This window comes from Otolemur garnettii, unplaced genomic scaffold, assembly GCF_000181295.1.
Source record: "Otolemur garnettii isolate 467f Iridium unplaced genomic scaffold, OtoGar3 scaffold00001, whole genome shotgun sequence".
Lineage (NCBI taxonomy): Eukaryota > Metazoa > Chordata > Mammalia > Primates > Galagidae > Otolemur > Otolemur garnettii.
Window position 1 is genome coordinate 32,703,103 of NW_003852396.1, and position 16,199 is coordinate 32,719,301.

Here is a 16,199-nt window from a genome sequence, read left to right on the forward strand (position 1 = left end):
CCCGCCACCTTAGGTGTACGTGGCTGGCGCCTTAGCCGGTTGAGCTATAGGCGCCGAGCCGAAAGAGGTTTTCAAGAAGGGTTATGCTACGAGGACAAAAAGAATGAGAAAATAGTGTAAAAGATCATATTTTGCAACTCAGAAAGTTTTATGAAGAGCATGGTAAAACATTAAGACCTGATTGTGAATGGAAATGAATTTTTTAAAAATTCAACCAATAGTTGGAATGAGATCGAGAAAACGGTGAGAATATGGTGTAAAAAACAGTATATCCCAAGTGCCCATGAATTTATGAGTGGCTTATCAAAATGTATTGGTGTATGTGTCTACACACACACATAAACAAACACACATAAATACACACACTGATATACACCATGGAGTACTATTCACCCATAAAAAGGAATGAATTGATGCCTTTCACAATAATTTGGATGGGTGGAACTCGAGATCATTCTCCTAAGTCAGAGTTTAAGAATGAAAAAATAAACAGCATGTGTACTCTCTGATAACTGGAACTGGTTAATGGGCACACATGGGCAAGAAAAAAAGTAAAAATAGAAATCAAGACAAAGAGAGGCGTTAGAAGGGGATGGGTAAAAATTTACCTAACAGGTACAATGAATATTACTTGGGAGATGGGCACAATTACAGCCTTGACTAAAGCATTATAAAAACTATCTATATAACAAGACGTTTGTACTCCCTTAATATTTTGTATAAAAATAGTATATGAGCATATAGGTAAAAGAAACAAGGATTTTGTAGAAAGAGACAAAAAGATAACAAAAGTATAATTAATAATTAAACCTTATAAATAATATGTTATTTTTTATGGTAATAAAATAATTATGTAAATATCCTATTTCCTATTTATATGTTATTTAATAAGTTGTAAACAATATTATTATTTTTAGGTCATCAATTTGGTCCATTTTTTTATTGAATCTCCTATCCTTAATATAAACAAAACTTTACTATTCTTTTTTATTTCTTTCTTTTCAGTTACTACCTTTTTTCCTTCTTCTTCTTCTCATCCCAAGTTATTTAGTCCTACAACCAATTGAGGATGGAAAGGGAAACAAAAAAAGAGTGGGGGATGATGGGAAAAATTAAAGAAGGAAAGATAAGCTTTGTTTATACTAAACACAAAATGTTGAGTTTGTTGCTCAGTTTCCTAGGAGTTTAAAATTAGGATCACACATTATAGGTATGACAATTAATCCATCACATGCTTAGATATGTTGTTTACAAATGTCTCGGCCAGAGCAATCTGAGTGTGTGCTGCTGTCACTGATGGGGCTGTTATTAAACCCCCAGAATTATCTCAGGAAGATTTTCTTTAAGCCTATTTGAATAATCAAGGAGTATTTCCTGACCTTACTCAAAAGATCAAGTCCTCAGAATATCACAGGCACTTTCCTAGATTCCACAATTCTACTGAGCCTCAGGTCTCTTGAGATAGAGAAAGCTATAAAGCCAGCCTCCAGACTGGGATCCAGACCAAGGAGAGACAATCAACTTGCAGAAGCACAGTACATCCTCCCTGACAAAGTAGAGGTAACAAGTCCCTAATATTCCACGGGGGACAGCAGGTGGCTGGTGTGTTCAAGAGGTGTACCACAAGTCTTAGTTTTCAAATTAAGCAGGTTCAGAACAAGAGAACTGTGAGTGAGTTTTTTTGATCCCTGTTCCTACCTATATTACAGCACCTGTCCAGCACAATCACTCAAACATATCCAAGGCTGATGGTAGAGACATGTCCAGGCTTGGGAAATGATATTTGTAATGGATGAGCATGTCTTATTGCCTAGACAGACCACATTCTGTTGACTTAATGAATGGTTCACTTTATGGCTATTGAAAGATCCAACCTACATTATGAATAATTTTTTCAAATATAAATATAGTTTATTTTCAAAATGGAAATCAACAGAAGAAACAAACCTGGAGTTTGTCACCCCAAATATAGTCACAAAAATATTTCCTTAGATTTATCTCAGAGGTGTTTCTGGGATGTATTTATTTATTTTCAGCTCAATAATTAAAAGTCTTCTTAGAAAAATTAAAGTCAATGGAATTTACCTCACATTATCCAAAATAGAAATAAAGATCAAAATAAGGCTATATGTACTGAGTGTGGAATTCAATTTCTCAAAATATCAAGAGCTAGAATTTTGGAAGGCCCTATGGTAATATTTGCTCATTGGGTTGCCTTTGTATTTCTTTTTTGTTGTTGTTGTTTGTTTGTTTTCTTTTTTAAAAGTGTATATATTCACTTGCAGCCAGAAACAAAATGGTAAAGAAATCAATAGAATAGATTATTATATAAATCATAAATAAAGCATTTGAGAGAGATATAAATGAATGAGAACAAAGGAAAAAAATCAAAGCGGAGATTCTAGTGATAGTTCATTCTTGGTACATTAACAAATCTATGAGCCCTGTTGGACTCCATGTGTTGGAAAAGGTTCTGGTTATTTCTGAGAAGAGGATTAAAAGTTTCTCAAGTCAGTTTTCACTGATCATTTAAGGATTCTACTTCTAATACGGGTTGGGGTATAATCTCACAATAGCAGCTGAGCATTTCTTTGAATGAGAAAAGCAATGGTTGTTAGGGAGAAAGGAAAAATATATGAAATGTAATAAAAATATTGGGATCTTGGATTCTCAGATCAGGGTTGAATTACTAAAAGTGACCTGGACATTCGGACTGTGGACAGTGATAACCATGCCATTTGAGTTGCTATCTAAGCTAGTTTGTGAGATCAGTTCCTTTGTGTGTCCCTCTTAGCTTTATATGAGTACACAGTTATGTTTAACATGTAATATCCTTGGTAGTTTTGAGAGAAAAATTAGCAGTGGACATGAGAGAAAATTATATGATGGGGAAGCTCACAGTTGTTTGTTGGTGGCAGAAATGAGGCCATAGCCCAGACACAGTTTAATACCTAGTCCAATTCTCTCTACAGTGCAGAGAGACCCGCAATTTAAGGTTCCCTGCTAGATTTATTGTCTTAGTTCTTCCATAGACATAGGTTAATGTGATAAATTAATAATATCAAAAGGATTGTATTTTTCTCGGAATCCATTTCCTAATATTTTTCCTATAATGATAGTGACATTGCCCTTTTTTCCAAATGGTATTTATTAAATAATTTGTTGCCTTTTTTTTCATTCTCAGTTAACTTATGCAAGATTTGCTATTTTTTATTGATGTATTTGTCCATATATTGTATATTTATTTATGTATACTTATGTTCTTTCTTTTCATTCTGCATTTCCATTTTCACTATTCCATTTTCTCTATTCCATTTTCACTGTTAAGCTCATTTTTTCTGAGTCTGTGTTCTGGTCTGCTGTAAAAATTTCCTAGAGCAACTCCATCTTGCTGTCTTCCTTCAATCAATATAGATGTCTTTTAAATCATATTTAACTAGAATGTGTGTGTGTATATATATACATATATATATATGTAATGTGTATGTACATATATATAGTGTACTAGATAAGGAATATATGGTGATAGCCATCATGAAATTTAAGATTTGTTGAAAAACAATAATACTAAATATGTAAGTAGAAATTGTGTTTGCGTATAATTGAGAAAAAAGAGAATGGAAACCAAGTGCACAGTCCACTAGTGAAGAGTTCTGGGCAAAGAGAAAGCTTATATTTTGATCATATTGAATTCTCCTTAAAATTTTGATAAATATTAAAAATACAGTAAATATTTCTGATAATAAACCTTTTGTTATAGAAAACTATAAATTCTTTGATTTACTGAATTTATTTTATTGAATTCTCCTTAAAATTTTGATAAATATTAAAAATACAGTAAATATTTCTGATAATAAACTTTTTGTTATAGAAAACTATAAAGTCTTTGATTTACTTTCAGATCTCTGAATCTTCAAGTTATAGCTTACTTGTTCAGTTACAGTTCTCATGCCCCTAAGCCCTCAGTATACCAGAAGAGTTACTATGTACAGTGATTTACATTTCTAGTATGAACCTTTTACTTGTCTTGCTTGTGCATTTCAATGTTTCTCACTTTAAGACTACCTTTTTTTTTTTTGATAAGAGTATTTAATGGCAACATCTCTGTGAATCTTTGCTCCATCGTCCTCGCAAAAAGTGGTGTCTTCTTGGTGTTGCTAACTCATGTGGTCGAATACCTCCCACCCTAGTCTGCTTTGAGGGGTGGTATTTGTGTCCCCACATCAGAGTCCTCACAAGGGTTTAAGATCCTTGAAATAGAGGTTATTTATGGTTTCTATGTGATTCCTTCTGTTGCATAGTACCTTAGAGAGAGTGAACTTAAAGAAATGTTTAATTTATTTAAATTTGTGTGGATTTGCAACTCATTTATTTTGTTGCTCTGCTATCAATAGGCTGCCTTTTTCCTTTGTCCAGTAACAGTATTCAATTTGAGTAGCAAAGGAAATGCAGAAGGAAACGAAATAACCAATACACAAACACAAGCTAGAAGAAACAAAAGAAAACAAGAAGCAAGCTAGGCTGGAGGGAATGGAAGAAGAAACCTAATGTGTGTGAAAGTTGAATGGACACTTTCTCCTGAGTTAGAATAATGCCATAGAAAGTCTTGCTTTGCACTGCACCGTTTTAACTAAAACATATAGTACTATAACCACATAAAATGGGAGCATGGTTCAAATACAATAAGTTAATACACCTTGTACAAAGCTATTCATTATTCTATGTACATTTCTAGAGGGAACAAAAGACAGCCACCTTTATTATGAAAATCTTCATTTAAATTAATTACAGGAATAATTATAATTACTGATTAAATGGTCCTGAGCTTCCATGAAGACAACAGCAGTATTCCAAACACTGTTTCTGAAGTACCAGAGGGACAATGTGATTATTTATCAGAAATGATCAGACAAAGAATGCAATGATGGATAAGAGGCTACAAAGATTTCATGTTAAGTCAAGAAGTATAAAGTATTGATTATAGTGCTTAGACCACATTATAAAATAAATAAAGTTTATTATTATATCTGGAAAATCAATTACTTTCGTACAGTGCCAATCAATCTCTCTCTCTCTTTCTCACTCACTTTCTTTCTTCTTTCCTTGCCTTACCCCTTCCCGTCCCCTCCCTCCCTTTCCCTCCCCTTTCTCTTCTTTTCTTTTTTAAAATTTTTCTTTGCCTTGGCTTTCTTTCTTTTCTCCTTTTCTTTCTTTTTTCACAGCCTTGCCTGCCTTTCCTTATTTCCTTCCTTCCTTCTTTCCTTCCGTCCTTCCTCCCTTCCTTACTTCCTTTCATCCATCCTTTTTCTATTCCAGGATCCAGTTTGAGGAGAGAGTGAAAGATGACAACCTCTTCAAATCACACCGACCTCAGAGACCTCTGGTATACCATGATTGGGATCCCAGGGATGGAAGATGCTCATGTATGGATCTCTATCCCTATCTGCTCCATGTACATAACAGCAGTTGTAGGCAATGTCCTCTTATTATTTCTGATTGTCACTGAACAAAGTCTTCATGAACCCATGTACCTTTTTCTCTCCATGTTGACCATAGCAGACCTCTTCCTCTCTACAGTCACCACACCAAAGATGCTAGCAATCTTCTGGTTTCAAGCTGGGGGCATTTCTTTTGGTAGTTGCGTATCTCAGATGTTTTTCCTACACTTCATCTTTGTGGCAGAGTCTGCCATACTGCTGGCCATGGCTTTTGACCGTTACGTGGCCATCTGTTATCCACTAAGATACACTGCCATTCTCACCCCCTCAGTCATTGGAAAGATGGGTGTTGCATCTGTGACCAGGAGTTTTTTTATCTGCTTCCCCTTGGTTTTTCTGGTTTATCGGCTTACTTATTGTGGGAAGAACACTATTCGTCATTCATATTGTGAACATATGGGCATTGCCAAGCTAGCCTGTGACAGCATTAAAGTCAACATCTACTATGGAGTGATTGTGGCCCTCTTTTCCACATGCCTGGATGTGGTGCTTATCATCATCTCTTACGTCCTCATACTTTGTGCTGTGTTTAGAATTCCTTCCCGAGATACCCGAATCAAGGCTCTGGAAACCTGTGGCTCCCATATGTGTGTCATTCTCCTATTCTATACACCAGCTTTCTTTTCCTTCTTTGCTCACGGATTTGGAGGTCACAGAATACCACTCCATATACATATTCTCCTTGCTAATCTTTATGTGGTGGTACCACCCACTCTCAACCCCATCATTTACGGAGTTAAGACCAAACAAATTCAGGAGAGAGTTAAACAGCTCTTTCCCTTGAGCAAGACACTATGTTGATATTTATGTGGACTAAACAGCTTAGCTATTTATTATTTTTAAGTAATTCCACAACTAAGAAGAACCCAATGTTCCAGGAATGACAATAGTGGAAAGTTTTGAGTAAATGAGACAATATTAAATTTTTACTCTTTATATTGCTTTCATTCAAAACAATATCAGACCAAAGACCCTTTATTTTCTTTTTAATAGCTTCACAGGTGTAAACATCATAATTCAATAGATTGCAATTTTATATTCATATGGAATAATAGGAGAACAGAAGATAAAACCCATCATCACACCCTAAGGAAATGAAAAACAAAATCCTAAATCAACGAAACGCTGTTTATCCTATTTACTTACCACTTGCACTTTAGAGAAAATAGTACCCACACAGTTAGCATGGCAATCCAGCAATTGAGAATTTGACTAGCGTTCAAGTTTTGAATTCCAAATATCTGGCTCATCAAAACTGTTTACTCTTTCTAGGTTTATGTATGCTTATGTTTATACTGGACTAAAATACTATAAACTTAATGGTTGTTTAATGAATAAAATGAGATAATTAGTATGTCCCTTCTAAAAATGTACCTAGCATAAAAAGAATATAGAAGAATGTTGTTTATTGTTGTTATTTTAGCCATTTGTATGATCAGCCTGCATGCCCCCAAAACGGAACTTGTGGGACAGAGACAGGGAGCATCTTTCTTTCTTTTTTCCTGCATGTATTGTCAGACATTATGCTACATAAAGACTTTAGATAATCTTGGGGACATTAAATCATTTTTATTTCTCCATGTGGAAAATTTTTTTGCCACATATAGATTTCAAAATTATTAGCATACACATTAGTCAAAACTGTTGAAATGGACCAAAAATTCATATTTGTTCCCTAAATAAGTATAAATGTTAATAACTACTCTTTTAGCCATTGTCTGATTGTAATGTGCACTATAGTTTTGTCAACATAGGGGCAACAATATTGGTGTTTCTGGTAGCAATAAAGGATACTTAACAGGAAATGAAAATAACAATTTTTTGTCAGAAAACATAAAATAAAAATTTATATGGTGCATCTTACAAGGATACATGTGAAATTTACTAAGTATAGAATATAAATGTCTTAGCACAATAGCTAAGAAAATGCCGTGAAGGCTATTTTAAGCAGTTTGACGAAACCATTTCAAATTTTATACAAAACCAGCACATTGTACCCCCTCAAAATGTTTATAATTACCTAATAAATGGACTCTGCGTGTTCACTAGTACAAGTATGCATGCGAACTCTCAAAAGTGAGTATATATGATCACAGCATTGTTCACAGTGAAAAAATAAAATAATATATATGTTCAGGATGAATGTTTTGTATAACATCCTAAAAATGAAATACAGTGCAATTATTACAACTCTTTACAACTAAGTGCTTATATGAAGAATATTTTGATGAGAACTTGTAGGTTGTAGAATCGCACATATCATGTGATCTCATTATATGGATGCTCACACCCACATTTATATATGGAAACATACACACATCATATTTGATGTAAACTAAGAAAGAATATTTATAATTTTACTAATATTATGTGAATATAACATTTTAAATAACAAGAAATTTAAAATAAATAATATGTGTTCTTTTCTATTCATGATGTGATACATAGCATTAACAGTCATTTATAATATTTGAACTTTTCTATAGTTATTTATGTTGTTTTCTATCTATCACAGATAATATTAGATCCAAATTATTATTACATTATATAAATACTCACTTAATAACCAGATACTTAAGAAATTTATCAGGCATTATTTTGGATGCTTTTATTGCCCCCTGAAATTACATTTTTAATACTTCATTCTGTTTTTTCAGTCACTGAAATGGAGGATATTTTAGCGTATTATTTAGGAGGATTGCAAGAGAATGGCATAATGACTGTTCGAGAATAATTATTATCACTTCATTGTTAAGAGTGAACAATTACACAATAATAGGAAACAGTTGTGAATGACTTAATTGTTTAAATATTACCATATTTCTTATTAATATATTGAATTCTGAGAAGAATTTCTATTTTTGGTATGAAACTCTTACATGCTTGAAACATTTCAGTTGTGAGGTACAGTTATAGCATTAACTATATGACATCAAGTCTTAATGTATTCCATGGTAACCCTAAGTATATTACATAAAAATACAGCAGCATGTACATAAAATCTTTAACAAATATGATAGAAACAATATAGATTTCATTCTAGAAAGGAGTAATGAGAAAAAGTAATCTGGGTGGCTTCTATAGCTCAAAGGAGTAGGGTGCTGGCCCCATATGCCAGAAGTGGCGGGTTCAAACCAAGCCCCGGCAAAAAACTGCACAAAAAAAAAAAAGAAAAAAGAGAAAGAGTAATCTAAATTTTTCATGATTTTCTAATTTTTGTATTATTGTAGATTCGTTTGGTTATACATGTCACCCTGGGTTTGTTTCTGTGTTTCAATGTTCTGTTTTAGGGATATGTAGGTACATGTTCAAGTAGATAATATAATTCTTTAACTATTGCATGTTAGGCATATCTACTTGCAATTTAGAATAATGAAATCATTCTTTAAGAAGATCAAATCATTAAGAAACTTAAATTTTTGAGGAAAAAATAAATACACCACTGAACAAAAACATAAATACAAAATATTATAATCCAACTTCTACCAATATTTACTGAAACTGTGGCAAAATAGGAAAATTGCACACAAAAACTGCAAAAGATCCTTACATAAGAAATTGCAAATCTAAGCATATGTACTAGAGAAACTATAATTACAAACCTTCCAATAAGGAATTTGCAAGAACCAGATGGAGTTAATAGGGGAATACAACCAAATATTTAGGAAGAAAACAATAACATTTCTATGCAAAATTTTCTCAGACAATGGTAAAAGAGAAAATCTTTCAAAAATCAAGTCATAAAAATAGCATTTTTAGTAAAAAATCGAAACTATGTTATGACAAGATAAGAATATACCTGCAATATTTTTCACAAACAAACCTTCTCTCCATATGTAGTAATAATTGTTTATAAGTTTCTCTTTTTGACTGCAAAATAATACTAAGAGCTTTCCCTCTGATCACTGCTTTGGAAAGTTTCCATCGTTCAAATTATGGATGAAAAGTCAAGCAATGATCTCCACTGAATATCTGAAAAGAGAAAAAAAATCATAACACTGAAAACTACTCTTTGAGGGAATAATGTAAGTGATTTGCTTAGAGGTCATTCTGATAATTCATTATGGATTCTTCAAATTCTTTGGTCCGGAGGAAACTGCATGAGAATGACCGTGTGGACCAGAGGTGATATTAACCTACTCACAACAGTTTGGGTAATTTTTAAAAATTTTTTTTATAGCTGAAAAGTATGAGGAGAAGTAAAAAGGCTATTCAAAGCAGTGCCAAAATCCCAAATTTAGATTCATGTACAAAGTTCATAAAATTTGCCTCCTCTTAAGGCAAAACAAAGACTGACATGACTTTTTCTTCCTTAGCCTTTTATTAATAAATAAATCTGCTGTTTGGTAAAAAAAATAAATAAATAAATTATGGATGATGTCTTCCTGTGAAAATAGAAATTTATGAAGTCCAATTACTCCTTCACACAATAGGTCAGAAACTTCACTTCTACCCAGGAGATCTAAGACACACATCAACAGCAAAAAATCACTTTACAATCACAGGTCACTGGGCGTCATGTATCAGCTAAAGTGATAGCTTCCCGTGGATGTTGCAATATTAAGCTACATATTGATAGAAAAGTTATAAAATCATTGCTTTTCTCCACGAACCTGTGTCAGCAGATTCAGAATCTCCAATACCACTGCATCGTAATTCCAAGACCAGAATCTTATTGATACCTGGTATCACTATCCTTAAATATCCAGTTAGACAGATAAAGCCTGAGTCATTGCCAAACACCACATCTATCAGCACTCTCTGGGTGTTAACTCTATGTTTGTGAAATCAACAGGTGATTCTTCAGTGATCCATTAGATTAGTAAGGAAACCTGAAAATCAGCTGATTCACAGATAAGATAGTAAATTGAACAAGGGAACTAAGAGTACTTTATTGAAAATTGAGAGAAGATTAAAAAAGAAAACAAACAATAAAACATACATGGAGTTCATAATAAAATAAAAATGAGAGATTCAATTTAAAGAAAAAGAACTAGTAGCTAGAAAGACAATACTGCTTAAAAGCTTAGTTCAATATCTAACTGTATATCTTTAAAGTAATTGAATTAGCATGGTAGAGGGCAAAATGACCCATAGATACAGGAGTGAGGGTTGTGATAGCCACTGATAGAAGAGGAGAATCAGTCAGGTCTCAAACAATGTGAATCTACATGTGTATCACGTTTTTCATTGCAAAAGAAAAGCCAGTCTCAGACATATCCGCAGACTCAGAAAAAATAAGTGCCGTACTGTAACAAGAACAGTTAATGAGTCCTGGGACCATATCTGGGTTCTTTTAGGACAAATGACTCTAAAATAATCTCACTTTCTTGCTTAGGAATCTCAATAAAACATGCACTGAAAATTTTCCAGATATCTACGTATCCTGTTACTTTAACTTTAATCATTTCCTGAAGAAATTACAGGAAATTTATTTTAGGAAATGGACTACTATAATGGTTAGCAGACTTTAAAATTTATAATGACACAGGGAGTAAGTACACACGAACATAGTAAAAACCTTAGAAAGGAAAATCATGAGACTTAAAATAATTTATTGAGTGCCATCATTTTTACATAATCAAGCATGAAATACATGTATCAGGCATCAGGATGCAATTGTAGTTTATAGCTAAGAGGGCAATCTCTGGAAAACACCACCATCAAATCTCTTCTCTACTTGCTTCTATTACAAAACTTTACAGAATTCATTTTATCTTTACTCATTTTCTTTAAATTGAAGACACATAAAGTGGTACTTATAATATTATCTGGAACATAATAAATGTGGAGGGTGAAATTATAAACACATTAATATTACTTTGTCATCACAACAATCTAGGCTCTGTTTTTAACTGAGACAAGTTATTTAAATTAAATAAGACAAAAATGTGGACTCAATCATTTTAATAGGATTCAAATAGTTTTCAAAGGGTTGTGGCTATTGGCATTAATATTGAGATAAACAAAATAATCACAAACAGATATTTCTTTCTACTCTGGAAATTACTATGTATGTCTCCAGTTCAATTACCATTGATAGGATAAAAGCAGAGAAAGAGCCATTTCATTGGTGAACAACTAAGCATCAAGATTATAGAATTTCTTGTTTATTTCATTATTTTGTAAGCCAAATATTCCAATCTTCCTGTGATACTTACTAAAATATATAGCCCTCTGACTAAAACAGATAGCACTAGCCATGGATAAACAGTAAATATTTGTATTTGCAAGAGTAATGAAAGGGCTACAACAATAGATGATATTTTAGTAAATACTTGGAGTTTGGTCAATAATATTTGCATTTACCATAAGGTGTGACTCAAAAAATACCCTATCTCAACTGGCGACAAAAATGTACGAATTCTGCTAGCTAAACTGACTCATACACTGGTATGATTCCTGGCCCACTTTATATGCAGTTTCTAATTTATAAAGTAGATCACAATGTTACATTAGTCAATTTCACTAACAAGGAATGATTATGGGAAAATGAAGAGGAAGTATTTATAACATGCATAATATAAAAACAGAAGTTATTAAAGCAATTTTTAATACCTTTTGAATCTTGCCATTTTTACTCCACATGTTGACTTTTAAATACAGTCACATTTGTTCTCAAGACAGCATCATTTCAAGAAGAACAATTTTTGGACTCTTCGTCGTATCTGATGAGTCTTGATACTATAAATAATAGGGTTCATCAAAGGTGGGAAAAGGATATAGATGTTGCCCATGAGGACATGAACCAGTGGCGAGAGGTGTTTTCCAAAACGATGCACCATGGTCAGACCAATGATTGGGATGTAGAAAACCAAAACAGCACAGATGTGACTTACACAGGTCTGCAAGGACTTGAGTCTCTCCTCCCACGATGCAATGGCTAATACAGCATGTAGGATCATGGTATAGGAGATGATTATGAGCACAGCATCCAACAACAGAGTGCTGATCACAAGAGTCAGTGCATAGATGCTGTTGAAGCGGATGTCTGAGCAGGCAATTCGAATCAAGTCTTGGTGCAGGCAGAAAGAGTGAGAAAGGACGTGAGGACGACAATAACTTAAGAACTTCAGACGGATGATGACTGGAGGTATAAGTAAAGAACTTCTACACAAGATCACCACGCCAATTTTCACGATCTTGTCATTTGTTAGAATGGAAGAGTAGCGCAGTGGATTGCAAATGGCGATGTAGCGGTCAAAAGCCATAGCGAGGAGGACAGAGGACTCCATGAAGGACAGACCGTGAATGAAATAGGACTGGACAATGCAGGAATCCAGACTGATCTCTCGAATGAACCCCCACAGGATCCCCAGCACCGTGTGCACAGTGGACATCCCCACGCAAAGGTCAGTGAGGGCCAACATGGCCAGAAAATAGAACATAGGCTGGTGCAGGCTTGACTCAGTCCGGATCACATGGAGCACCATGCAGTTCCCCAGGAACACCATAGCATAGACAGAGGAGAAAGGAATGGAGAGCCAGAGATAGTAAGCTTCTAGGCCAGGGAAACCGGTAAGAAGAAAACTGGAACTGCTGAGGTTTGAAATAGAGGTAGCAGACATTAACAGGCGGTCAGAATTATTTTTAGAAAGGTATAAATTACATAGGATTGTGATCTTCTAATTTTTAGTAATGTTTATCTGCTTTCAGGAAAAAATGCAATACAATTTCTCTAAGTAAACTCATAAACTCAGCACAATAGAGACGTGATCCTTTATCTTTTTTAGGTAAAAATTCTTTCTCTAGACATGGAATTTCCAGTGCTAGTGAGTAAAGATGACAGAAGACTAGAGTTTTATGCAGAAACAATAATGTTAGTGGCCATAAGGGATTTCGATTTCAGATTGGACTTCTGGGAGTCCATCTTCAACCCTAAAGGAAGATGATGTATGATCTCAGAGGAATACTGCTTGCATGGATGTCATTGATCTTGGAACAATGTGACATTAAGTTATTTTTTTCTGGGATCCTACAGACATTTTTTTCACTTTCAGAAGGTTGCAATATCCCCCAAGGAATGGACTACTTAAAGCCTGTACTTTGCAGAGCATAAAAATGAGCCAAGAGAAGACAAGCCCTGTAAGTGGATTCAGAACTTGTTTACACAGTTCACATTGTTTAGCTCATCTATAAATTATTTATCAATTTAAATCGTACTTTCTTTTGTCCTTTTTCCTCCATGGACCTCCTCATTATTTAAAGGTTTATTCTTTTTCTGAATCTTCATCATATTGTCTTGCATGTATTTTATTTCAAATAAATGCCATGAATTTTAAACTGAGGATCACAAAACAAATGGTTTAATGTATTTATTTTATCTATGACTTCGTTCACTACTTATAGCTAAAATAAAATCATTTACTTAAAAATACCACATTTTCTTGTGAACCGAAGAATCATAATCATAGTCAATGTGGATGCTGCCTTTTGTAGATCCATGAGTCCATGTTATATAGACAGGGACACATGAACTGGGTTTCTTTGGTAAAGAGAGCCTATGAATTATTAGAGGCTATAGAATTAATTGTGAGGTTTCAGAATACAAATAAAGCTCTATAAAGCGCTACCAAACTAATTTGTACATTTAGTTGCTACAATACATTTCTAAGAAGGAGTAGTTTGATGTTTTAGGGAGAAGGAAGAACACTATCTTTAAAAATACAAATAAAACATTTAAATTATATGAGATTCTAGGCATTATGCTCAGCGTACAACTGAATGTCCAAGTACAAGTCTAGGAAAGGGGAATTAATAAATCTAATCAAAATGAGAGGAAAAATGACATTGAGATGAATTACCTTCAAAGTGCTATTTTTTCTTGATAAGGATTTAGCCAAAATTAATGTCAGTGCCTAATGCAATGAATTTTAGCAACAAGGCTTAGAGAAATAAGTGGGCACTTATGGCCTAAAAGTTGGACAGTCCATAGCACAAGAGGAAATAAATGTGGCCTTTATCTTTTTTCCTTTTTTAAGGACTAAACTCTACTTCTACATAATTGTAGATTCACATACAATTTTAAGAGACACTATTGAAAGACCCTGTGTACTGTTTACCTAGTCATATTTGTTCTTTAAACTTCAATTTCAGTTTATTGTGGTGAATATCTTCATTCTTCATCCATATTATAGTGTTTGTAAGATATGGTGCTGTACAAGTCTTGAAGAACAAGGAAATGACAGACTGTCAAAGATGATCCATTCTGAAGGACAAGACAGAAAGGCTCTGTGTCTCATGCTGTCCCTGCAGCTCTTTACTCAGCAGACTTGTTGACACATTGTACCATTCTCAACATAGAATTCTTGCAAACTGTTCTACACCAATGAAAATGAGATATCAAATATAGACATAAATAAAAGCTATAGTAGTACTATGGACTGATAGTGTCTCACAGCACTGTGTTCATAGGCATGTCATGCTGTACATCCCTCACAGGGAAAGGAGGGTAATTGAGGATGTGATCTGGAGGCAAGAACAGATGCAGGATTGTGGAGAGGAGAGATAATGGAAGGCAATAGGAAGTAGCTCCCAAGTTAAGATTCTGCCACAAAGAATAGCACTAAAGGGAGGCGTGCTCTGGAAAGTGGATGGGATCATGGAGATAAACTAAAGCTCTGAATATAAAACATTCACTTTTGGAAGCCCTGGTGTGTGTGTGTGTCTGAGAGAGAGAGAGAGAGAAAGAGATTAACACACTAGGGGTCAATTCAAGGACCAAAGGAGTGCTCCTGTCTCTTTTTCCTCTGTTCTTTTTATGTGTTTTATTGGAAATATATCTATCTGTTTCTGAGAACCCCATCCGAGAGAGAACAGCTCTGAATATACTAATTCCACATGTGTTTTGAAAGCAGATTTTGGCCTTGCTAAATGGGCATTTTTTTGGAGTTGACCTTTAAATTGACAAAATATTTGTAAATATATTTTGGATAAAGTTATATAATGTCTTTGTGATCAGATCAGAGTAATTAGCATATCTATCTTCTAAAACATTTACTATATCTTTTTGTTGGGAACATTCATTATCTTGCTTTTAGCTATTTGAACATGTGTAACATATTATTGTCAATCATAGCCATGCTATGTGATGTATCAATAGAAATTGAATTTCTCTCTCTCATCTAGATGTAATTTTACATCTGTTAACCAATTTCTCCCAACATTCTCTTTCCTACTACCTGACGTAATCTAATAGCCTCTAATTTATTTTTTATATTTATAAGACCATTTGTTTAAGCTTCCACATATGAATAAGACCATGTGGTGTTTGTGAAGTCTTTCCTAGCCTCCAAGGACACATTCCCAACATACAATTAGTCAGTGAGTGGTACAACTACTTTTCAATATGTGTTTCTTCACTTTATTGTGAAGATTTTGTAGTTAAGGGAGTTATAGTTGTCTTATAGTGTAGATTTTGTAGTTTATGTTCATATGCATCTGAACACAGTAACAGACATAAGAAGATCTTCAATACATGTTTACTGAACACATGAATGAATTTACAGCAAATTCTATAGCCTTTCCAATAATTGTTGGCCATAAGACATATTTTGGGTTTAGAAATCTTTATAAATGTATAAACCATTGAACATCACATGCATTTAAATATAACAGAGTCTTTGTAAATTACTCTAGAATCAAGTATGCAGGTCGTTCAAAAAACATAAAAGTATAACTACCTTATAATGCAGCAATTCC

General features: G+C 33.9%; 2 protein-coding genes across 2 annotated transcripts; one reads left to right on the plus strand and one right to left on the minus strand.

Annotated features, from left to right (window-relative positions):
• The first annotated feature begins 5,342 nt into the window (after nucleotides 1-5,342).
• Nucleotides 5,343-6,299, plus strand: LOC100961037 (olfactory receptor 52Z1-like). The gene has a single exon (XM_003780974.1). It carries the CDS (start codon nucleotides 5,343-5,345, stop codon nucleotides 6,297-6,299), a length of 957 nt encoding a protein of 318 aa, XP_003781022.1.
• A 5,828-nt stretch (nucleotides 6,300-12,127) lies between these two features.
• On the minus strand, nucleotides 12,128-13,066 carry LOC100960720 (olfactory receptor 51V1-like). The gene has a single exon (XM_003780973.1). It carries the CDS (start codon nucleotides 13,064-13,066, stop codon nucleotides 12,128-12,130), a length of 939 nt encoding a protein of 312 aa, XP_003781021.1.
• Between the last annotated feature and the right edge of the window lie 3,133 nt (nucleotides 13,067-16,199).